Source organism: Chamaea fasciata, unplaced genomic scaffold, assembly GCF_029207755.1.
Source record: "Chamaea fasciata isolate MVZ Bird 193981 ecotype frontalis unplaced genomic scaffold, bChaFas1.0.hap1 SCAF_3, whole genome shotgun sequence".
Classification (NCBI taxonomy): Eukaryota; Metazoa; Chordata; class Aves; order Passeriformes; family Sylviidae; genus Chamaea; species Chamaea fasciata.
The window spans coordinates 25,510,101-25,536,284 of record NW_027094088.1 but is presented as its reverse complement, the minus strand read 5'-3'; the positions used below and the strand labels follow the sequence as shown (position 1 = coordinate 25,536,284).

The 26,184-nt window shown below is 37.9% G+C and overlaps 1 protein-coding gene across 6 annotated transcripts in view; it reads left to right on the top strand.

Moving 5' to 3' along the window:
• Positions 1-26,184, top strand: part of THADA (THADA armadillo repeat containing) — a 149,801-nt gene that overhangs the window by 54,227 nt on the left and 69,390 nt on the right. For all 6 annotated transcript variants that reach the window (XM_066178387.1, XM_066178388.1, XM_066178386.1 and 3 more), the window contains one exon: positions 9,441-9,611. In XM_066178387.1, the coding sequence (XP_066034484.1) occupies positions 9,441-9,611 (171 nt within the window). The remainder of the gene's footprint in view (positions 1-9,440; positions 9,612-26,184) is intronic.

The following is a 26,184-nucleotide window of genomic DNA, read 5'->3' as shown; positions in this document are numbered from 1 at the left end:
CTTGGCTTCCCTTTGACAAAACTTAATTCTTTGTGAAATTTTCTCTTTATAACTTCAGCAAATAGACAGATTTCAAAGCAGTGTCGCTTCTAGGTGTATTATATTGCAAGGAATGTGAACATCATTCCATGAAATTAACAGAGTTATGAAATAGACGCTCTTTTCTTGGGCAGAATTTTGTAATCTGTAATGCGTCTTTGTGTAAAATGGAGGAGATAAATTCCCAAGTGCCCTGACGCTGCTTCCAGTCAGGGTCCAGGGTGAGTGGCAGTGGGAAGCACTTTTACAGCTGTCCTTTTTCCCCTTCTACCCTTCTCCATCCACCACTCTCTACTGATAGGGTTTTGGTTTTGCACTTGAGAGCTTGTTGTTGATGTACAAGGATAATCACTGTGACTGTTAGTTAATGAGAGACACTAAGATGCAAGAAAAACAAAATTGTGTGAGGGGAGGAAAAATTTTCTGTGGGATGGAGCATTGTCATTTTCAATTAAAATTAAAGAAACCTGTAGCCATTCCTAACAGTGTTAAGGGAAGGAGAGAGAAAATTCTTAATATCTATGAGTTTTGGAAATAGATTGATCAGGGTTTATTTTAGCTTCCTAGAAAGCAGAGCAGCTGACCATGAATTCTGAGGCTCTGTGTGAGTTTCAGTTATGTCTTACTATTTCATAAATGTGAGAGATCACTTCTTAAGGAAAAGGACTCAAATGTAGTAGTATTAATGTTGCAGAAGGTAGTGTGAATTTAAATTTTCACCAATCAGTAGTATTACTTGCTCATTTGAGAAAGTTATTCTTTGTTGACATGTGCCTATAAGTTTGATTGCTCTGTACTGTGTTTAGTTATATTAAATTATATCCAGTCTGTCAGGTGACTGGTTCTATTCCATTGTAGGCCTGTGACAAAGGCTGTATGGGCTTCATGGGAATGGGTATAGGGTGAGATGGAATAATTAAGAAACAAAATTAAATGTAAAATCAAAAGTTTCTGTGAGACTTTGCGATAAGTTCTAAATTGTAGATTTAATAGACAGCACAAGAAACAGGCAATTGGTGAAGTTCTGGTGATAAGACATCCTCAATTTGTTTGAGAAGAGCTTGGTGGAAATAATTCATGCATATGTATTTTATAAGCTGAAATTGCTGTTTATATAAGTTTAAATGTAGATTTGCTGGTGTTTGTTTTGTTTCCCACATGTACACTTATATATGTGGCTTTAGTTTATCGTCCTCTATCTGACTTGAAAGCAGCCATCTGATTTTCTGTAGGCTGAGCACTAGAATCTCTTGGTAAGTGGCCAAACAAGGTAGCTGATTGTGCTAACTAAGTGTACTTCCTCTGCCTTTCTCCTGTTTTCCCTGTATTTTGGTCTGACATGGCTGCAGTAGGAGAATTAATATTAAAGCTTCCCTGGTTTCAACTGTCATTTCTGTATGACTGGGCATCTTACCGGGGTCTGATAAGGAAAGAGCTTTTGTGGGAATGTCTTTTCATATTAGATTAAAAGAATTACATCTGTTTGTTGCAGCCTTGTTGTATTAAAATTGCTGCTTTTGATTACAGTTGTTTATGGAAGCATCTCTCTGGGTTCCATTATCAATTACACATCTCAGTCTTTGGTCTCTGGTTTTTTAATTTCTTCTGTTTTTTTTTTAGTTTGTTTGTTTAGTATAACTGCTTAGCATTACAACTTTCTGTGAATACTGCATTATTTGGAATCCCTATGAGACTGGGAGCAGCCTGTGACTCACTGGAATGCCCTGTCCTTTAGGAAGCTCGTGGGGCTGACCAGTCATTGCAAGATGACAGATATCCTTTTTATTATGGGCAAGGTTCCCAAAACATGGACTGGCCTAGACATTTGGAGAAAAGAAGCAATGTGCACCCTTAAAGCATACATTGTTTTAGATTTTTATTATATTAAATCTCTTGCTTGACATCTAAAGTGGAAATTTTACATAACTGGGGGGGAAGGAGGGAAGGACAGGAATCCATTTCCCTGCTGAGCTTATCACTAATGAATTGAGACTGTCTTGGAAGTCTCCCATTTCTACTTAGTCTGTTCTCTGTGCAATCCTCATTGCATAGTGATTAATACTGATTCGTAAAAATATTTATGAGTCACTGTAAATATTTATTAATAAGAAGGGGTTCAGTCTTTTTCTTCCTTTAAATAACAAATTGTAAACAGGCTGCATTTTTTTCCAATTTGATTAAGTTCAAATTGTAGTGCTAGAGAAGAATGAAAAGGACTTGATTGGCAGTAAGCTGCTGAAGACCCTTTGTTCTACTAAAACTCTTCATTCGTCTTGTACATTCTTTACTGTATTCCTGTCTTTCCTCTGAAACTGTAGACAAATGTGTCATATCCAAGTGGTGCTGATGGGAAATAACACAGCCCTTAGGTATTTGTATTTAATTTCTTTATTCCAGTTTTCACTGTGTTCATCAGTCATTGGCAGATTATTGTCTGAAGCAGTTTAGGAAATACATACAAACTGCAGGGAGCTGTCAGGTTCATGGGAAATGAAGGGTGACATCTAGCAGAGAGGCATTTGTGAGCACTGAGAGTAACTCTTCTTTTTCCAGACTCCTGAAGAGGACCAGTGGCTGGGATCCTGAGTTAAAATTTGATGTATGTTGGATTTGATGTATACTTACTTGAAACATGATCCAGTAAAAAAATATGATGGGGTGCTGACCTGTCAACTTATGATTGGTGAAGTAATTTTTTAATTTGTTTATGTACTTAAAATTAACCAGTAAGTACTCTACTGGTCGAGATAAGTATCAAAAAAATAACATTTAGTTTATTCTGGAAAAGTATTTGCAGGAGGGAACATGAAAATGGAGAGAAACAATACATTACCTATCCAGAGGATGATACGGGAAACCAGGTATAATGATATTTTAAAAAGCCAATATTGTTTAGAAAGAACAGCCTGAGAAGAGTGAATACTGGGAAGGCTTTTTAGCAATGGGCTAGGTACTGTTGGTGGGATGGCTGAAAGGGAAGTGTTTTTAACACCCCAGATCCTTTGGATGTTTTCATGGGTCTGATGATATGTTTTCTAAATTGCTCATATTGGAGTTTTGCTTAAAATTATCTGAAGCTTTGAAAATTATCACAAGGTGCTGAGACTTAATTTTTCCATTCAACTTCCCTTTCACAGAGTTCAAAATATTGATAGAGTTGCTAAGACAGAAAGTAGTCTTTGTTTTGTTTCTTTTCCCAGCAGTTTGGATGGTAAGTGGTATGTTTTTCTTTCTATTATTCTCAGTTGTGAAACATCACTGTAACTATTCACAAATTGACAAAGTAGAAATATGGTTGTAAATGAAGTTTTCTTTTACATGATCTTGAGTTAAGAGCAGTTGTTTTTTTCTCTAGAGTGCTGTGAACCAAAATGGAGGCTTTACCCTCATGTAACTTCAATGATAGTTAAATAAACCTAGAGGCTTCCTACCTAGACAAGCTCTTTGAGATCTCTTGATGGGAATTCAAGAACAGATGCCATTTAAATTGTGTCAACATGTTCTATAGGAAATCTCCATTTGACAAGAACATATTTCTGTTTCTCTGAAGTTTATACCCTGTAGTCGTAATAGTTTTCATAGACTCAGATGTTAGAGATCCTAGGTGTTTTGGCTTGCTGAACCACAATTCAAGTTTCTGATGTTGATTCAGCTTGGTATCAGTTGGCCACTTGTTTATATTAACCTGGACCTTGGTGACAAGAAGAGAGAAATGTCTATAATTTTTCCTTAGAAAGCCCTTGGAAACATATGGAGAAACAGCTCCTGGCAGAACTTGTGGACAGCTTTCACAAATAAAAGCCTGTGTACTTTGCCTGCATACTTTCTGCAGTATTTATGGCTACTTTGCTTCATTAAGTGCTTGTGTGGAAAATACTGCCCTTACAAAAACATAAGGTTTTATCTTAATTGCCCAAGTTGGAAGAATAAAATACTTAACACAGTGCAGAAAGAGACTAAAAGTTTGGGCAATCATTAACTTCACTTTAAAGGAAATGGATAAGAAATTAGAGGTTTAGTACTGCATAAATAACGTGAAATTAAATTTGGCTTGTTTCTGTCCATGGTTTTGTTCAAACATTTTCTGAGCTACATTTATGTGTTGATTGTAGATCTAAAACCTCCAGCAAACTGTTGGTAGTTCTGTAATATTTTCCTACTCGTCAGGTAAATATTGAGAAGCTGTGTCAAATCTCAGGTGCCTTTTTTTTTTTTTAATCTTAGATTCAAGAACAAAAAATATCTTCAGACCAATTACAATATAGAGAAATAAGTTTTTAAAATTATATGCCTTGGATACTTTAATTACTAAGAAACATGAAAAAACAAAATGGAAAATGGTTGTGTTTGCTTAAAAGAAAAACACAAACCAAGGAAATCAATAAATGAACAAAAGAAGCTCCAGGTACATGTGTAGCAAATTGTCATTGATATTGCAGGAAACCTTACTCTCCCGTCAACAAATAGGTACTGTCCTGCTGATTCATCTACAGTATAAGAAGTCCAAGTTACTTAATTGTGTGGAAGCATGAGTGATATTTTTAATTCTATTTTTGGACCTCACTTAGCTTGGAAACCTGTCACACTGCATTTGAAGTTGCTAAAGGTATTCCTTTAGGAGATAATTTGAAGGGGGAAAAATGAACTAGTATATAATCATGAAGAATGCATACAATGCCCTTGAATCTTAATAGCCAAACTTGTAATAGAAGCTGAATATGTTGCTAAATACTTTTCTCTCTGATCTTTGACCACCATCCATGTTTTCCCCTGCTCTAATTTCTTGGTTTTAATTCTTGCTTTGAAACCGATGACATTACTTGGATTGTATAGCTGTGTCACAAGAAAAGGCAAAATCTCCTTCTCATACTATCTACTGTGTTTATACAGAATCAGACCGAAGACTAACCACAATTTTTTCTTAGAGTACATTTGTTGGGACTTTGTGGCACAACTAGCTTGAGGATTTAAAGAGTACCATCTATGTAGTTTTTGTTTACATTTTTCAATCACTTTTATCTTTTAACAGCCACCAGGGCCTTTAAAAAGATACTTGGTGAAGCTCAGAGGCCCCTTCTGCAGAACATTTCACTGTTTCATTAATAAGCAATGACATCGTTAGTAATGCACAAATCATGTGACAACAGCCAGTAAAACCTGGAAATAGACATTCCTCTCCATGTTAATTCTTGTAACAAAACTGTAAGAATTATTTAATGTAATGAACATATTTTCAGCAAATTAATTCTACTCATTTTTTTCTGTGACCTTTATCTAAAGGTAATCCTTATTTGCAATGTTAATTTGGGTAATACGAAGTCTGTTGAGGGGGAGAAATAAGAAAGGATGGAAAATAAGCACATAGGAAACACCTGCGGGTTTGTTTTTCTCTCTTTTTCTTTTTTTTTTTTTTTTTTTCCCCCCAGAAGAAGCTAAAGATATTATTATTTACAGCTAGTGTTCTGTTGTTTGTAGCCAGAGTAATAAATTAGATACTTTGATGTGTGCAGAGGAGTATGGAATCTTTGTGCCTTATGAGAGTTGATCATAAATCACATCAGTTGGGAGGGTGGTTCAGGATCTAAGTGTTGAAGCTGGAACGGAGCAGTGGAAATGCATTGAATTGAGTCTACAGTTACACAGAGCGAAACCTTCTCAGATTTATTGACTTTTTGTTCCTGATCATGGACTGTTTCAAGTAAACATGTTTACATCCAGTTCTTCATGCACCTAGATAAACAGTACTGAGTTCAAGGTGAAATACTACAGTTGTTAATAGCCCTCAGGATTGAGTAGAAGTATATCACATGAGGATTTTGCAAGTTTCTTTCTGGTTGCTGCCTTGAAGTATAATAAAATTAGGTTGGCATAATTATGTTTTGACAACATTAGGTAATTAATTAATAATATTGACAACATTTCAGATAATTCCTAGATTTTAAAGTCTGCTTATATCACAGCTGCATGTAAAGGTAGTGTCACCACCAAGCACCTTTCAAATCAAAGGAGATGGAACAGTTTTAAATGCAGCTTTGCACACACATGCTTGCTGTCCAAATGGATGCATGACTCCATTGCTCGTGTTTCCTGCAGAGAGGATGAGCCTGCAGCAAATTTGCATTGTGCTGTTTCCAGGTGAAGCTGAGAGTCTGGATGGTGAAGTGCAATGTTTGGGGTCCTTTTCTGCCAGTGTCCCAGCAAGGCAACTGCTATGACACAAATGAAACTCATCTCAGGGATGGCAGCATGCTGAGCTGCTGCAGAAGGAGTAACCTGAATAGTTTCATAGCCTTAAAATGCTTCTTTCTTAAGCTGCTGGGTTTTACTGCAGAGACAAACTCAGTTACTGCGTTTGCCCAAGTTGTGCAATAATACTTCTTGATGGACTGTGAGATTACTTCCCATAATGGTTACTAAATTCAAGATAAAATAAGTTTTTAACAATACAGGTGGTAGACTCAGTGTTAAAGTGTATGGTTTGGAGCTTGGTATAAGGATGAGCAAAAATTTGCTGAATTTGGTTAGAATGTTATTTTTCTGTTGCTCAATTGTTTTTTTTGCATAGGTGAGAAGTTAAATGTAAGTGGGATGCAGTAAAAATCAAAGCTCTCTGTTCTAGGGTGCTGCTAGAGGATGGAAAAACTAGTGTATGTTTTGACATCCTCCTGGCAAACTTCTTGCATGATTCAGGAATGAAGCCAAGTGCCTTCAAAACATGAGAGATATACACCTAAGTGCCTTCAGGGTATGCAGAAGTTCAGGGATAGGTCACTAGTGGGGACTTGGCATGACATCTGACATATGCATGTGAAAAAAGAAGTAATTTTGAAATGTTATCAGTGCTGTTTTTTGCTGAGGGGTGGGGATTAGAAACAACTGATTTTCTTTGAGTGTTAGATTTAAAAATAAATAAATGTTTCAAATAAATGAGAAGAAACAGTAGGAATCTTAACCCCTGTCAGATTTGCGAAGCTATTTGTTGATGTGAAATACCTTCCATGTGTTCCCATAAGTGTTCCTATAAAGCAGATACTTCATTGTTCCTAAACTTTTGGGGTGCTTTTGTTCCTTAGTACGGACTTCATAGGCCTGCTGTTCTCAGGGCTCCCACTGAGGTGTGAGTTCCTGTGAGTGTGAGAAGTGTGCATGAATGTACAGCAGATGTGTAGGACAGTGGCAGGCTGGTGGCTGGGTTGCCCTTTGGGCAGGTAGGAGCTGTGGGATCGCATTTCCCTCAGGCACAGAAGGTTGCAGAGCCAAGTCCATGGCATCCTGGGCGAGTTCTCCATAACTGAACACCTGCATGGTTGCTCTGCAGGAGGACTTCAGACAGCTGAGAAGATTTTGCCTGTAACATGAAACTATTTTCTTCTCTCTAAATATAGAGCAGTCACTTCTATTTTCATAATAAATTTGATAAAATAATAGAGTGGATCAAAATTTGGCATATAAAATACTGTATCTCCATATATGTAGGTGCATGTGTTTTAAGTCTTTGATGTTCTTACAAGACAAAAAAGTTAAAGACCAGTCATTTAAAAGTTAGTAGTAATTCATCGCATTGTGTTTGAGGGAAAAAAACAAAACAACCCTCTTGAAGCATGAAGGGTTGGAAAGTACCGTTGCACAAGTCAGAGGAAACTGGAATTTTACCCATTTTCCACTCCTCCTGTGAAAACATGTCAGATTCCTTGGGATCTGTAAAAGGTCATAAACAAAATTAAGAAAACATGGTTCAGCAGTGCTGAACAAATGGTTTGAGACAGTAATTTCTTAGGTTTCAGTTTACTGTGAAGTAGAATTAAAATGTTTTGGTTTTGTTTTTTTTTTAAAGGAAGTTCTTTTAGGAATAGCCAAATTGAATTTCATCTTGTACCTTGTCAGTCAATACAGGATTGAAGCTTTTCCCTATGGCAGAGCTTCTAATTGTGACTGTTCTGCTTTAGCATCCTGTTGTGAAGGTTGGTCAAAGTTGGTAAAAAGGAAATGTAAAGATGGTCTTTGTAAAAATAATGGAACAGACAACCTTATTTGCAAGGGTGAAAATTGCCTCAAAACCCTGTTGTTCTAAGGGTAGTTCCTCTCAAGGAGATATGTGTCTTTCAGGCATGCCATGACATAATATATCTATTTCAGTTAAGACTGTTTAGTTTCTTAGTGTTCAAGACCCTATTAATTTGGTTGCTGGTTCAAGATGGAACCTGTTCTCTGTATTTTTTTCATGTGAACTAAAGTAAACAACTACTTTGAGTATTTATTTAAATTTGCTACAGATACTTGAAAATTTAGAATACCTTTTAATTTCTTTCAATTTTGAAATACCTTGTCATGACACTGCAGGGTTTTTTGAGTTTTTTTTCGGCAGAGGTCAGAATAATTTTGGGAAGGGATAGTCTCATCTACATGGGATTGTGTAGGTGAAAGTACATAGGAAGCTATTCAAGAAAGGGAGGAGAGTATTGGGGTAGGGAAGGCCATCTCTCAAGTCATCATAATCATCTGGGAGGGATCAGGGCATAACTTCAGGTGTACTGCATTTTCCATCACCTAAGACATTTGGCCTTTTATTGTCTAAACCCTGTAGTAGTTTTCTCAGTAGTTTTTTAGTGGGTGGCTGAATTGTGCCTGCATTATCAAAATTGACACATGCAAGAATTGCTGGCTTCAAAAGACTTTGCCTAACCTACTTAGCTGATTAAGGACTCTTACTCATGTCAGTTCAGTATACATGCTACTGAGGTAGAACATGACTGGTTGATGTGTTATTGTTAGCTCATTCTATATGTATTTTCATAAATAGCCAGTCATCAAAACCTTAATAGCACTAAAAGATAAAAGATTCTTTTTGGCATTTGCTTTATATAGAGTCTTGTATCTTAGCAGTTAATTTTAAATAAAAAGTATTTTTCCTTTAGATACTAATTGTAAATAATGGAAAGTTATTTTCCAATGTGTCTTTTATTTCATGCCTTTAAATGTGTTCTAAAAAACAGTGGGACATTTGGCTCAAAATTCAGTAGACACCATGTTGTGTTCTCATGGAAACATCTGATTAACAACATGGAGCTAACAGTTTAAGTCAAACTCATAATACATTTGAATGTGATTGGTAAGTAACATAAACATCCAGAAAGATGCTTCAGAAACATATATGTACCTGTTTAATGGCATGATTGCATTATTTTCTTTTTATTCTTTCCTTTATGTAAACACCAGAACTTGTGAATGAAAACAAATCCTCTGCCATAGCTCTGGTATGACTTATCTTTCACTACTGAGAAAGTGGTATTTTGGATTTGTGAGAAATACGTTTTAGTTTTCATTGCGTTCTTCTTTGTGCTGTTTTGGGCAGCCCAGTGGATTGCTGGATGACAAATAGCAGGTGTCTCTCCTTTTTCCAGGTGTGGGCACTCCCCCGTGTACCGCTGCCGGGAGATGTCGGGCCGGGCCCTCGTTCCCTTCGTTATGGCCAATGAACTTCCACACACGGTGCTGGCCCTGCTGAGGGGGCTCCCAGACTCTGCCTCTCATGGCATGAGGCAGAACACTGTTCATGGAACCCTACTGCAAGTAAGCTGGGGAGGCTCGTTTTGCATTGATTTGGTTTTCTTTTGTGGTGGTCCTTTTTTTTTTCTTTTTTGGTCATACTTGACAGCCAGATAACATGCCATGAGTTGTGCTTAACGTTCACATGTTGTCAAAACACACATGAAAAGACTGCTTTTGAGTTGGTTCTGTCAGATGATAAATGTGGAATGCACATTTCAGCTGTCATTTGAAGGCAGTAAGCTGTAAGTAGTAACATTTACATTTCATGTAATGTTTCATCTCCAGAGATTAGAGTGCTTTAAGAGCAAATATCCCTATCTGAATGTATTTACAGAGAGATCTGGTGACTTGCCCAAAATGACTGAGCAAATCTGAGGCAAAGCTGAATTCCGTGCACCAATAGCATTGTATATATATTCCGACTCGCTACTTACCCACATAATTATTTATTACTTCATTTGCTTTTCCTGCTACAGCAACAGCTTCCTCTCAGTTGTGGTAAGCTTTATACTGCTGTCTTCTGGAAACATTCTGGAGAACAGCTCACTTATCAGAAATTTCTTCATTCTCCATATATCATTCCCCTGGTTTATGGTAGTCAGTTCACTGTGTTTCATTTTTAAGCTGTTGTGGTAATAAGTTACTGATTTTTATTGCCTGTTTTTCACAAGCAACCCTCCAACAAAGCCATATTGTTGTACATGATCAGCTCTGTTGGTCTGTCTTAGTTGGCAAGCTTTGTAGGTACACGTTCCCACTGTAAGCTGTGTGCTGGGATGTGTGTGGCTGTTCTGATTTGATTTTTAAATGTATCTTTTCCAGCATACTATTTACCTTTAAAATCAAGACTTTCAGGAAATCTGGGAAATGAGTGAAGTCTCTCTAGGGCTGTTAATGTCAACTTTACCTGTAAAGAGTTTCAGGCATTTAAATGTGGATTTGGATGATGGTCACAGTGAAGGGTTTTGCAGGGTGTGGGATGGGCTCCTGCTCTGAAAAGCAGTCGATGCACCTGATACATGCAAGTGATTGGACCTGTGAGCTGCTGTGTCTGTGTGGGAAGGGGGAGATTGCCATCCTCAAATTAGTTGTGCAGCCCTGCTGTGTCACAGTTCCTGAAGTGTTAAGAAGAGAGACGTGTTTCAACAGTGAGAATGAAATGCTTTCTCAATCCAGAATGATTATAGCTCAGCTCAAGAGAGCGTGGACTGGCAGTAGTGTATAGAGTTAATTTCCTTCTTTTCAACTAGCTGGAAAAAAAAAAAGGATAGTAAAAAATAATAATAATGGAGGGTGGATATGAAAGAGCCCAAAGGATGAACTAGTTTTTTAATTCAGTATTGCTATCATGATCTTATGCATAGCTGTAGGGAGCTTTCCACACCTGTGAGGTGGAAGATATTCCCAGAGCGTTAACCTGGTTTTTCATCAGTTTTGAACAGCTACTGGGAGCTACTAGTGCAATTTATACTGCACATGGAGAGACAAGTGCTATCAGAGAATGATATTCTTCAAAAAGATGTCAGTGGTACCATAACAGTTCAGTGGTTTGGTTTCTCACGTTTGTCTTGGGCTTTGCTGTTATCACTTATGCATCAAGCATGCTCAAAGTCTTTATTTAATGCTTGATTTAATTTATTATGTGGCTGACATGTATGGCAACTATCTGTTGCTGGTTTAAAATAAGAAAACCTTCAGAAGAAATACTGTAGGGTGGTAAAGATTGTTCAAAAAATGGAGGCAAGGCAGTGGCGTTTGTTGTAGCTCCAAATTACCAGGCAGTAATCCAGGTACTTCAGCCTGTAGTTAGCTTGCACCTCTGGTAAGCAGTACAAAGAGGAAGGTATTGTGACTTTTTAGGGGTTGCTGGATGCCTGGTTTCAGTTTTCTTTTTATCAGTGTTAATATTGACTTGCAAATCTGCTGTAAGGCTTATTGAAATGTAGAAAATTACATTATGGGGACTGTTGGTTAAAGCACTGTTTCTCAGAAGGCTTACTTGAAGAGGTGGTGATTTGGCAGTGTTCAAAACTGTTTGCACTGCTTTTCCATGACACAGTGGAGGATTTATCATCCTTTTTGATATAAAACCAAAACAAAAATTTCTACTGAAAAGAGCAAGTCTGTACATAACTCAAGAAAATACACATTTTTCCAGCAATACAAAGCAATATCTTACGAAAATGGAATTCAATAATTTCATTTGTTGAGTCACGTGAGAAGCTACTGAGTTCATTGCTCAAGTTTTTTATTTCAGTGTTCATATACTGTCAAGTTCTGAAAAGGAAGGCTGGAATTATTCAGTTAGGTGGCAGATGTGGTAAATTGTGAAGGTATATTTCAGTTATGCTTCAGAATTATGTAATCACTTCACTTATTGCAAGCCAAATGTTAATTTATAGAAAGATCATTCAAAAACAGTTCAGCATGTAATGCTTGTCCAGACGTGGCTTGGTTTTCAAAATGCTGAGATTGCCAAGAAATATTTTTTTTACAGTGGATGTAGATGTGTTTTGTTTCACTTCAGACCTCTGCATCCTGTGAAAATACGTCTTTTTCTAGTGTTTTAGCTATGGCTTAATTTGTATAGGAATATGAAAGTCCATGAGGATAAAATAATGTTATGCCTTACAGGTTTTACAGAATAATTCTTTTCAAGAAGTATCTAAGAGGGGTGCTGCTGTTCTATAACACTTAGGGAGTTTATGATATTCTTCTGCATCATAAGCAAATGCACTGACTTGAATAAGGCAACCGAAAATCTTTTCTATCATTAATGTTTTCTTTATTAGAACAGGTTTTTCTTTGCTTCATAATCCAAATAGGCATGGGCTGGGGGAAGGAAATCAAGTTTCTAATTCACAAGAAAATGCAGAAATTTTGTACTAGCTTTTTTGAATAATCAAACATTTCTGGCTTGTTTTGTTTAAAGATTTAGGCGTTTTAGCTGATCAGCTGAAAGGAAGAGCTCGTCCAGAGCTTTATGTAGGGACTTTTGGAAGAGTATCAGAATTGGACTAGAGAAGCCTTTATGTTTGTGAATCTTTCTGACTTCTGGCTGTTGCCAAGGAACTTACAAATATTTGGGAAGTTTGTGAGTTTCCTTATCAGAGGATCAAATGTTCCTTTGACCTTCTGCCTCTTTGGGATTGGAACCTCTGCAGTATATATTCCATCTTCCCAGAAAAATTGAGAAATTCAGAGTGAGCTAGGCTAGGCTGTCTTTTACCTTCACATCCACATTCTTTGGTTGTGATTGAGTTCCAGCAGAGCTCCCCTCCTTGTTTCCTCTGCTGCTTTTTTTTTTTATTGGGAATTTTTCAGGAATGCTCTCTCAGAGGCCTCTGGGTTGCTTACATGGTGCTGTGTTGGTCACCCAGCAGCTGCCAGGGTGGTTGAAGGCCCCTGTGAGGAGCAGGGCCTGGTGACACAAGGCTGTTTCCTGCTGTCTGTAGAAGCCCTTGTCTACTTGTTCTGCCTGGTTTGGCAGCTTGTAGCAGACACCCCCTGCATTGTCACCCACACTTCAGTCCTTAACTGTAAGCTCCCACCTGGCTCATCATCCATCCCCAGGCAAAGCTTTGTGCATTCCAGCTGTTCTTCCACAGAGAGGTCAACCCTCATCTTCTCATCTTACCTACCTGTCCTTCCTAAAGAACCTGTATCCCTCCATTGTATTACCCCAAACATGTCAGCTATTGTATCTTGTCTCTGTGATGCCAGCAAGGTCACAGACTGCATCTGCACACAGACCTTTTAATTCCTCTAATTCTTTAAACCCTTCTTTTGAGTGCTTCAAAGTGAAGAAAAGTTACAGGGACCCTATAAAGAGTTGTCCAGAAAACAAGGCAGCACCTTTTAATTCATCTGGTTGTGGGTTATTTATGATGATTAAAAAACCCTCCCAAATGCATAAACTTTCAGATCGGTTTGCCAAGGAAAGCAGATGTTAGACTTCAGCTTTTGTTTTTATCTTGAGAGAATCAGTTAACACGATTGATGTTGGATTTTGAAGCCTGTGTGATGTTCATAGATGGAGAATCCAGTTGTTTTTAGTACAGTGGAGTAGCAATAGTATGACTGGAGCTTTCAGTCACAGTTCTGCAGTCATTAATTTCCAGAAATCTTTTTCACATTCATATACTGGAAAAATGTCTACTCCAGTGAGAGTGTATGTATATACCCTTACATGCTGTTCATATCAAGAAGAATCCATTGGGCAGCTGCCATTAGTCGTGAGCAGATGTAATTACTGTTAAGGTTTATTTGTTTTTCAAATGAATGAATCTGCACATCAATTGACTCATCATCTTGTGTTTTATCAGTTTGATCTTCACATTCACTTTGGCAAGCCTACAGTTACATATTTCCAGAACACAGGGGATTGGGTCAGTGGAAGTTATTAAAAGAGACATGGTGTTTTCATTAACTTGTCTGTGCCTTGTTCTGAAATGTTGAAGGTGCTGCCTTACTTTCTACATGCTGACAGCATCTAGCTTGAGATTGGGATACAAACCAGTACAAAAAAGTTTGCTTCTTTTGTTTGGCCATTCTGTTTGAAGAGCTTTTTGCATTCTCTTTGGCATTTTTTGAGCATGGATTAGGAGGAAGGATGATTCAGTAACTTCTCCCTCATCACTTGCTGCTTATATATGGAGGGAACTACATGACTCTGTCTGTGTGCCTCCATTTGATGCCTCCACCAGGAGATGGATTGCACAGTCCAAGATAAAGCTTTTGATAGAAGTTCCTGGCTGCACATATCATTAAAGAACAGTTTCTGTCTGGAATCTGCTTTGGTCATGATGAGTATTTACATTTTTGGTGGTACTTGTACAAGCAATCAAACATAGAATAAAATTTTAAAAAATTCTCTGCTCATCTGTCATGTTCTTGCAGGTGGATCCTTCCTGTTGTGACTGGTTTTGGTCACAGCTGTAACTCAAAAGTCACAGAAAATCTGCTTGCTCTGCTGTGGTCCCTAGAAACATTTCTCTCTATCCCCCGTCTTCTCATCTGAGGCCTGGCTGGTAGCTTCTCCTCACTGCCATCTTCCCACTTATTCTTGTTACTTTGTCACTCCTACTGATTTATACTGAGATTTGTTCCCTGAGCATATGCCAATGTTTTGCATTGCAAGAGAAAACCTGCATTCCTTTTCTCTGGGGATCTGTTCTTAAAGAGATACAAAATGTAACTGGCAGATGAAACAGAGAATTGGTTATTCTTTGGTGCACAGTTAAAACTTCATGAAGATAAAAATGGAAATTCACTTATTTAATGTTGTTTTGAGTGTCAGCAATCAGCAGTCGTTTGCTTTTCACAAATTGTTATGCTTAATGTTCAAACTTTCTCCAAACTTAATTTTTATCCACAAAATTCTGTGGTGTTAGAGCAGCCAGCTGGTTCCAAGTGTGTGTTTGTGTGTGTGTGGGGGGGTTGCTTTTTCCTTGTTTTTTTGTGATCACTAATTCAAACCGTTCTGTTGGGCATATGAATGCAAAGTCTCATGCAAGGAATGTTGTTTTGAGATTTTGAACCTTTTTTGTTTAGTTTTTGAAACAAGCAACACATCTCAAATCTAAAGAACAGAATGAGTCACATTGACTCAGTTGCATGTGACAGAAATTAGACTTATAGGAGATATTTGGCTTCATAACTCTACATTATTTGACATTAATTTTAAAAATTAAACTTCCTACTGACTTCATTGGGTCAAGAACTTGTCAGTTACTTTTCAGGGAACAGCATCATCTTACAGAACTAGGCCCATCTCTCCGAAAATTCTTTAAAATGAAAGAATCTAGAGCCCTTGTATTAAAAAAACACTAATATGATTAAAATACTTGCATTCGTTGCATGATGGGTTTTTCTATACAGGACTTGTCTCATAGAATCATGGAATTGTTTGAGTTGGATGAGACCTTAAAGATCAGATTGCAATCCTGCTGCCCTAGGCAGGGACACCTTCTCCTACACCAGGTTGCTCAGGACCCATCTAACCTGTCCTTGAATACTATGAAAGTCATGTACTATTTAATCTTTTTTATTTCTGGAGTTTATTGAATACATCAAAATTTGTGCAATGGTAGAACTTTAAATTATCTGTATCAACTCTTTGGATATGCTGATTCTTTAAATCTTAATGGAGACTTGGAAGAAGTGATTTAAAGATTAGATTAATTGCTTAAATTAATTAATTTAAAGGATGTTGGAGCCTTCATTGGAGGACCAAGAAAATCAGGACAAGAACACAACCTTATATAACAGCCATACTGGGTCCTTTAAAGATTTGTCTGGGTCAGGGTGCTCCCTTCAGAGCACAAGCCTAGGAAAAAGAGTAAGGCAGACAAAGCAGCTGGAGAAACATCTGCATGTGCTGTCTTAGCTTCCAGCACTTTTGAGCCAGAGATGTATGGATGTGACTTTTTGGAAGATAAAAATTCAGTACATGGTTGTACTAATGAAAAGCAGCAATTCATGATGAAAACATTAATATGTTAGGTAGTTTAATTATCTGGCAGAGTTGTATTAAGACAGGTTGTTGTTGATGAAAGTAATGAAAATTGAGTCTGCCTAATGAATGCAGAGGCCTCTTTCCTTCCTTGGAGAGGAGGATGATTTTAGCTGAAATGGCTCCAAAGGAAGGTCAAGCTTTAGGTATTTCAGATTGTGATCACTCCTGTGTTTTATGAGTTTAATACTTGTGTACTTACTCAGAGGACTAAGTACAGTTTAAATAATTTGAAAATAAAGCAGGGAAGAATGATGCCAGAAGGAGAACTCACAAGCAGTCACTGGACCTTCATCTATTGGACTGAATAGGTAATAAAACCCCACAGACTCCAGTGACTATGGTGTGAGAATATGAGGAGACAAGTCAAATGCATTTTGAAGGTCATTCTTGGATGCTGGTCCTTGTTGCTGGGTAAAAGAGAAAGGTGTACTATTTATTATTTTCACCTAAAAATCCATAGTGTGAATTAGCAGCAGTGTTGTCAGTGACCATATTTTTTTCCTTGTTTTGAAGACAGAGGATCTCTACTTTCTGAGGGAATGAATGGGGAAGTTGTATATTGTTTACTTGGCTTTATTCAGTAGCCTAGAAACATTGTCTATGGTGAATTACATTTTATTTGTCTTGGCAGTAAAGTTTGAAGTGTAGCAATTCAATGTTGGCTTATAAAAACTTAATATAGTAAACAAACCTTACATTATCTACTGATCAAAGAAATAAACCTGCTAAAATAAAATGTTTTCCAGTGAAACTTCCTTTCAGCTGTTTCTTTTCTAACCTCAGTCTTTAGTGTTCAAGATAAGCCTTACTTTTAAGATTAGTACAAACAGAAGAGAGCTACTGATGTCAAGTTGGAAACATGCACTTATATGGAGCTGGCAATAGCAGAACAGTTGTCTCATTTCTTTGTTGTAAATTTGTATTGACTGTTACATAAGGGTACACTGATATAGGGAGGCATTAAGGATTTGAGAATGTGATTTGTATCTATGAATGCAACAGAAATGCAGCTGAGTTCCAGGAATGGGAGGAGGCAGTCGCTGAAAGAGTCATTGATGAGATTTTGCCAGTGGTTTTCTTTCAGCTGTTTTTTTTAATTAAAAAAAAACAAACCGAGAAAAAGACATGTAATCTGACTGATTGACTGGGCAGCCCTGCTAGTTGTACATTGCTTTGAAGTTGCTTTTACTGGAATTAGTAATGCTCCCAAATAATGTCTCTGACTTCCTAAGACATGTCACCACTTTCCAAAAGGACATAGATGTAGACAGCTCTTACAACTCTACTAGGTCTTTGCAGTTTCTGCCTTGAGTTCCGTCCTACAGCAGCTGAGGATGTGCAAAGATGCTGTTGTTGTAAACCTTGTGGGGTCACATCTTTCCAGTAAAAAAAATTTAAAAATAGCATGGTTTAGTACAAAATGAGCAACATTCATCAGTCAGTGGAAACAACTGCTGTTTTATTTGAGAGGCAACTATAGTAATGATTATTCTGGGTTGTGCCAGGGAAGGCATGTCAGTTGCCCCCTCTGTACAGGGAGAGAGATGCCTTGATGGATGCACTGCTTCCCTCTCTCCCATACCCTAGTTTTTGACACTTGTTACTCTGGTTATGGTAAGCAGTTGCTTTGCAGATGTTTTGGCCTTCCTGTTCTAGTGTACCTAGTTCCACTCCTTTATGAATGAAAGCTCCTGCAACCCTGCTGGCAGAGGTTTTGGGTGCCTGTGTGTGTGTGGCCATTTGAGGTACCCTGCCTGGTGTTCGGTTACAGCCATCCATACATCTACACAACCTGGCTTCTCTACTTGTGCTTGTGAATAATTGTGCAGTGACTGAAAACACTATCTATAAATGTGGTTATATAAAACAACTTTGATTAGGTGTTAACAAAGAGAAATCCTTTTAATAGGTACAGTTCTCACAGTGGATGCATTATTTTGTTTTTAAATGATGGACATGTGAGAAACAAATAACTCAGCACAGTGTTTTACTTCTCATTACTGCAGTCTTCCTGAAGAGAGTTGAACTATTCTAGGCACTGGCTGTGTAATTTGTTTTAGACCTCCCAGAACAACAACTGAACTGTTGTGAAGTCTGAATTTTTAAGTGTTCCATTCTGTGCATATTTCTTGCACCTGTTTTGTATTATGAATCTATAAGTATCCCTCATGATTAGTCAGGAAAGCAATCCTATCACTGTCACTGGCAGAGGATGTTTTTACAGTTGGGAAGGGAAAAGTTGAAATTTGTAAAGCTTACCAAAGATATAATATTCTCCTAGGTGGTGCAGTGGATTAATTTAGTCCTCCATGGAGTTCATTTTTCATCTCCAAAGACGTGTTTTCCATCCAACCCACATAGGATTTTTTTTTCCCTTTCCTTTTGATCTAGGAACCATCCATATCTTTAAAACTTTCAGTGCCAAAAGAAGGACCATCTTGAGTACACTTTCTGGTTGTACTCTTAGAAATACCCATCCGTGATAGGTTCTGACTGCTTGAGGATATATGAAAAATACATACAGTGAGGCCTTTCTACTATTTCCTGTGTTTTCAGAAGTTCGGGCTATAGTGAGAAATAGGGAAAGGTGCCTTCTGTGGTTTTTGGAAGCTTTTTTTACAAAAGAGAAGAATATCCTCCATGAAAGGAAGAGAAAGCTGGGAAAATGGGCTTTCAAAAGAATGCTGGGTGGGAGAATCAAATGAAGTATGAGTGTTTTTAAGTGGGTAACTACTCAGTAAGGACTTACCAGTGTTTAAGACCAGGATGCAAGAATCTCAAACAGTGGAACAAAAAAATGGAAAAGGAAGAAAGGAGGAAAAACCTGGGAGTCTAAGGAAGTGAGACAAAATAAACTAAAACAAGACTAAACCATATTTCCAGTGTGTGAAAATAGATACCAAGAGTGTTGGTGCATCAAATCACATAGTATGCTTTCTCTGTCTTAACCAATTTAATGCATGTTAATTGCTTTGGATTTTTTAAATGTTTGTATGTCACAGGCATTTCTTGCAGTAGTGTTTCTTACTACCTTTTTTTCCTTGCCTTTATATATTTAAGTATTTTAAAATACCACAATTTTTGAAGTAGTTACTGTTGTGCTAAAATTTTCAAGGAATAGTTTTTCACATGGCTGTTTGACTTAGTGTAGTTTTTTTTTACTGAGGCTCTAAATGACTGAATCTGAACTTGAACATATTCTGTAAATGTGTTCCTCTGGTTTTGTTCCTCCAATGCTGTTTATGCATAGGCTAGAAAAGAATGGTAAATAGATACCCAGGTGTAGGAAGGGTTGTACAGAAGTTTGGCAGAATAAAGAAAGTACATGGGACAAAGTTTATGTGGGTGTGTGATTGACAAGGAGAAGCTGTGTTATGGTTGTACCTAGTGGTAGAGAGTTTATTTGGAGGAGCAGGAGTAGTGCCTGACTGTAAGGGTCTGTCTGCATGCTTTACTTTAAGGTCTGGGGCAATGTGGGGAGCAAAGCTCTATTGAAGCAGTTTGTGCACAGCACTGTCTAGTACAACGTGCTTCCAGTTCTGGAGCATTTCTGCTAAAATCCTCAACTAAAAGCCAGTGACACTAAACTGGGAGGACCTGTTACCTCCACTGAGGGCAGAGAGGCCCTGCAGAGAGACATCAACAAATTAGAGAGATGGGCAACCACCAACTCTATGAAGTTTAACAGTGACAAGTGCCCAATTCTGCACTTGGGACAGGGCAGCCCTGGTTGTGTGTATAGATGGGGAAATGAGAAGTTGGAAAACATCTCCATGGAAAGAGTCCTTGGGGTCCTGGTCAGTGGCAAATGGAATCTGAGGCAGCAGTGCCATGGCAGCCAGGAGGGCCAACCCTGTCCTGGGGGGGCATCAGGCACAGCATGGCCAGCCAGGGGAGGGATGGGATTGTCCTGCTCTGCTCTGCACTGGGGCAGCCTCACCTTGAATGTTGTGTGCTGTTCTGGGTGACACAATATAAGAAAGACATGAAACTATTAAGGAGTGTCCAGAGGAGGTCCATGAGGTTGATGAAGGGCCTTGAGGGAAAGCCATATGAGGAGTGGCTGAGGTCACTTGGTCTGTTCAGCCTGGGGAAGAGGAGACTGAGGGGAGACCTCATTGCAGTGTGCAACTTCCTTGTGAGGGGAAGAGGAGGAGCAGGTACTGGCCTCTTTACTCTTGTGACCAGGAATCAAGGAAATAGCTTGAGGCTGAGTTGGGAAAGGTTTCGGTTGGATATCCAGAAAGCAGCAGAAAGTGTCGCCGGGCACTGGAACAGACCCTGGAGAGAACAGTCACAGCAGCAGCTTGACAGAGTTCAGGAAGCCTTTGGACAATGCTCTCAAGCACATGGTGTGACTCTTGAGGATGGTCCTGTGCAAGGCCAGAAGTGATAATAATGCGGATTCTAAGCTGGGTGATGAAAAATGTGTCTTCCAGTGGAGCTGCTGGCAGCTCTTGTACTTGTAGTATCTGGCAGAGTCTTCCTTCGGTGCTGGAAACAGCCAAGCTGTGGTCTAACTACAGAAGAGAGCAAGGGGAGATGCTGAGAGGGTGTGGGATGCTTCTAAATTTATCACCTGTCAAGATCCCTCCTTTTCTCTACTTCATAAAAGGTGCCAGTTGTCTTTGGATCATCAGAGTCTCCTTGATGTTTGGGAGTGTGGAAACCTCCCCCAAAGCTTTAAGCAACCAAAGAATTAATAAGGTTTCTGAAGGAGTGATAAGCAGCAGGTGCTTCTATTCTGCCCTCCCTAATTCCTTCTCAAGCTTGTGCCTCTGTTATCTCTACCCTGTTTCCTCTGGCACTATCAACTCCCTCTCATCAGCCCTTGTTGCAGATGTTTGCTCCTCTTTATCTCTGTTTTGGACCTCATCCTCTCTTACAGAATAGCTGCTCTTGTGGTATTTTGTTGCATTTTGCACTGAAGTAATTATCATGCTGTCAGAAATGCAGACCAAATATATCTGTATATTGATTTTATTCAGAAGTATAAACTTCAGATTCAGTACATCTTCACATCTGCAATGAATGTCTCAATCTCTATTTGGCAGGTAACCTCTGCAGATTGTAGTTTTTATTGTGAAAAATATGCAATAGTTATTAATTTTTTTCTCAAATGTACACAGTTATTTTCAAAGCTGCAGAAAGGTCTTTGTGACAGAAGGCATATTGTATTGGGAAATCTTTAAATCTTGAAAATCTGATCCATCCTTTTTTGGTGCAAAGGTATAAACAGCATTAAACCTTCCTTTTCACTTTGAGAAGTCACTTACAAATTCAACACTTAAACATCTGACATAAATGGAAGATATTGAGCATTTATAGTTCATACTGAGTTTTACTTGAGGAAAAATAAGCACCTTTTCTTCCTTTCACCAGTCCAAATGCATGCATTTGCATAGCTTTATAATACTAAATTTATATTCTTAAAAGAGAAAAAAATTAAGGTAGGAAAAGCCAACTTCTTTCAGTCCCTACAAAACACTTCTGAAGCAAACAAAACACTTGTTATGTGCTCATCTCACATTTGTAAAGTGCAGAAAATCTTTCATTTATTCTTCCAAGTTTCTGTCCATCTTGTTTCTTTGATGAAACAGACACTGCTGGCAAATGGAACAGGAAATGTAAAGAGCACAATGGTTTTTGGTTTTTTTTTTTCCCCCACAGAAAATATAGGTGGAGCCATGCTTGAGTGCATACTTGATTTTTGTACCTTTTGAATTATTTTGTGCCATAAATAACCAGGTAGAGCCTTCACTCTTTGGAATGAAGTCACTTTTGAACCCAAATCAACTCAAGACAAAGAAGAAAGGTTAAATCACATTGTCGGTATGCTATCATGCTACATGCTTAATACTTTTTAGGTTATTATGTTAATAGAAAAGTAAGTAATATCAGCATAAAATATGTATGTGCTGTGGCGATTCTCCTATTTTCCCATCTAGTAAATACTATCCACTTCCAAGAAAACCCTCAGGAAGATGGAGAGATGGACATAGTAACATTCTGAAAGATTTCACATATATTCCCAGTTGCCAGATTTTTGTTAATACTTTATTTCCTGATGTAACATCTAATAAAAACATATGCTCTGTGTGTGTATCCTGTCTTGCAGCATAAAACTGCAGCCCATAGAAAATCCTGAAGCATTTGAAAAGGAAGAGATTTGGTGTCAGGACCTTGGGGTACCACTTTCTTGTGGGAGCCTTGTTAAGCACGTAGGATTTCAAACGTCTATGGTGGTACTAATATTAAAAGTGGCCAAAAGTAGAATGAAATGTGTCAAGGGCTTCCAGCAATAGACACACTTTTTTTTTTTAATATGCTGGTTTGAGACAGTAATTGTCCATTATATTTCTGAATTATATTGTAAGCTATTACTGTAAAATTAATAAAAATAAAGTAAGTTCATAGATATTAGGAAGTGAGTAGGGAATACGATTCTGACTGTAGTTTTTTCTCTTGGATTACTGTACAATAATTAGAAACATTTAAAAATTATATTGCAACATCCAGCATCTTCAGTTGTCGGAAGTGAAAAAAGCTTATGAAAGCCAAATTACCTTTTAATGTTTAACTTTAGTTAAAGATTACTTTTAGTTTTGAAATATACACAATATGGCCTCTTGGTACTCAGTGATCACTGGTGAGTAAAAAAGTACTATCTTTGAAACATCACACTGGCTTTAGCAATAAAAGGAGAATATTGTTTTCTCTAGAAAAATAGAAAGTGTTGGTAAAAGTGGTAGAGACACAGTATTAAAGAAGGAAATATAACTACAAAGTAATGTAGGTCTTAGAGTTGTTTCGATTTCATAATTTTTCGTTTTTCTGAAAAGACCTATTATGCTTGTAGAGAAGAAAAAAATTGTTTAAGTTAGTCTTTCGGATATACATTGAATATATAGCATTGTCATTTAATCCAGTTTGATTTAGGAGTTAATAGTTCTATTGGTATTTAAAGCCGTTTTCGGTCTTGTGTAATGTGGTACTTTGTGAACAGTTGAAGAAGGTAATTTCCTGTAAAGTTGAAATTTTGAAGTTCTTTGATCACATGGTCCAGATAAATGATCTCATCCTAAATATTTCCTAAGTCAAGTTGCAAATGTTCCTAAACTTAGCATGTCCACCTCTCAAATGATTACAACAGTAACTTCTCGGGTTTTTTTGCTTTCAGAGTGCAGTAGGCTATTAGATTTCCTCAGAAAGGGAGATGTTTCTTCCATCAACTCTTGGACTACTTGAGTCTTGCTAATGTTTTTCCATCAGGCTTTTCTTTTCAGAGGAATTAACGTTCCATCTGTATGTTATCTTTTAATTCGGTTTTATATTAGTGATATTTATAAAGATTGGATAGGACAACAGGAAGAAAATCTTGGATGTTGGGAGTCAGTCATATATTTTTGTATTCAGTCATGACCAAGGCTTATAATGGGATTATTGACATTAAAAATCTCTGGGGTTTTACACTGACAGCTTTGTTGAATAGAATTATAGCACCATGATTATGCACCACAAAAAACTCAGAACAGTTTGCAGTGCTGCAATTATAGAAGTATAAAGCACTTTGTGGAGGTGTCCCTGGATGATGCCACTTAGTTGTGGTGCTGTGAGCAGGAGGTGTTGTCACAAAACTGAATTAGACAAATATGATTTGGGACTTTTTCTTTAATTAGCCTGCTTTCTTGTGAATAAAATGGGTTTTTTTGGTTGACAGGTATGAAATTTCCACAGGTTGTTCAGTAACTAAAACAAAGGTGATAAATTTGAGGAATTTTTTCATTTCTTTCATGTTTTATAATACAAAACATTCATACTACTGTATGTATGCTACTGTATTGTAAACAGTGCTGTCTGTAGGGCATCTCTTCACAGCTTTATGTAGTGAAAACTGTAATATCACCAAAAAGTATTTTATTTTTACCTTTTAACTTGTTTAACAGAGAGCTTTTACTCTGTTGTTGTTTCTAACTAGAAGAGAACTCATCCTCTTTAACATCAAGTAAATAAATTTATAAATAGGTGGGCTCCCCTTTTGCAGCTGGTTGATAATTTTTGATGCGTTGTAAAACCAAAAAGACTGATGGAAGTGTACAGAAAATGAGTAATGTGTTAGGAGAGGGGAAGAGGAAACTTGGTTTTAAATAAAGTTATTTTGTTTTAGCAAGTGCAGTTAAACCATGGAATTTTGTGGAATTTTAGTAGACTCTTAAACTACCTCTGGATTCCCTAACTTCTGACATGTTCTTGCTAGTTCATTTTGTTATCTTTCTTTGCCAAATTGAAATATTCATAGCATTTGAGTTTATTTAAAGCAATCATACTTGATATTGTTATATGTGCTTTATTGTAGTTTTAGCTCTGTAGTAAATTTTACTGCTTAAAGCCAAAAAATATGCAGCTTTGTGGGATGATTCTTCAACATAAACCATCAATCCCCAGCATAATTTGTTGATAACCAGTGGATAGTTTGTGATCAGGATTGAGGACAGGGTATGGAACAGACACCTCTATAAAAATGGTGATGAGGGAGATGCACACAAGATCTGTGTGATGAGGAGCCATTCAATGTGTGGCACCTTTTAGCTGCTTGGTATCAGATTATGAACAAAGTACTGGAAACGTGAGGGAGGGTAGCCGTGCCTTCCGCTCATTGCTGTTCTGCCAAATTCACTGTGAAGTGACTTGAAACCACAAGCGCTCCCTGGAATCTGGTTTAGTTTTTCTAAAGGTAGTGAAATAAAGTGTTTAATCTGTTAACTAAAGAAACTGTTCATTTTAGTGGGTGATTTTGCAATTGTAGCCACTGGTAAAATACAGAAGCCACAGGACATAGCCTGTGGAGTGGTGGGTGTAGGAGAACACAAGCACAACTGGATTGGTACTGGTTGGAAAGGGATACACACAGTGAAGAACCCATTGAGATACTCTTACCACTTGTGTTTGGTGTTTATTTGAATGAAAAGGGGTGCGAAGTATCCTAATAGTCCCTTTCATCACTGATGCAGGGTGGTTTTCAGCTGCCTTGAGCCAATCTGGCATTTAGTGAAATGGGTGCTTAGTTCTCATTTTGAGGCCCTACTGCCAGAGGATTTCTGTAAGCTCATGCTCTGCAAACAGCCTGTGCAGCAGTCCACATCCAGCTGATCATCACTAGTCCTCTGGCTGCTGGGTGTTGCAGCTGCCACAGATCAGCTGGTGGTCCTCTTGGAGCCATTTCAGCAAAAACAAATAAGATTGAAATACTTGGATGTTGTTTAAATATTCCAATTTCTGTATCAGGCCTCTGCTAACCTAACTGATGTGACTGAAGGGAATGGGGAGCTTGCTTTCATTAGAAACCTGGGTAGGATGTTTGAAATTGTCAGACTTCAGCAGGATATGGTGTCGAAAAAGTGGTGGGCATGGTAACATTTGCTTCTGGCACCAGTGTGTTCAGAAGGCAACAGCTCCTGTGCAGTTCAATATCCAAAGCTGAGTAGAGGGTTAAGTGGCTTTAAAAAATTGTTCTTAGAGACAATGAGACAGCTGTACTCCTCTGGGATAATAAAATCAAAGGCAAGCGTTTGCATATGTTGGAGAAGGTGGTCTTGAGTAAGAGAAAGTGTTGGAAGAACTTGCCTTTCAAAAAAATCTTTCCTGACATAAAAACTGATATTCCCTTATGTGAAAACCACATCAATTGCATGCAAGTGGAAGAGAGAAGGGGGAAAAATAACAATAAAGATCTTTCTGACCAGCTTCTAATTCTTCTGAAGAGAAGAGCCCCAGGAAATACCATCATTTTATTCTGGATATTGTCTGTTACTGGTGAATTCACAAAGGCAGTGTTCATCTGCTGCGGTGCTGCTGATTGTAAAACAAAGTGCATGATCTTCCTAGAGCCTGGAAAATGTTTGATAATTTTGAGTTTGGCACTTGCTGCGATAGCGTAGGCTGCTTGTTTGTCTGGGGAAAAAATCCACAAGGCGATGAAGCATTGTCTCTAATTAAAATCAGAAGGAATACTTGAACCGTTTGGGGGAGATGTAATCAGCTGACTAGGGAGATTAGACTTTGGGAACAAAAGGCAAATA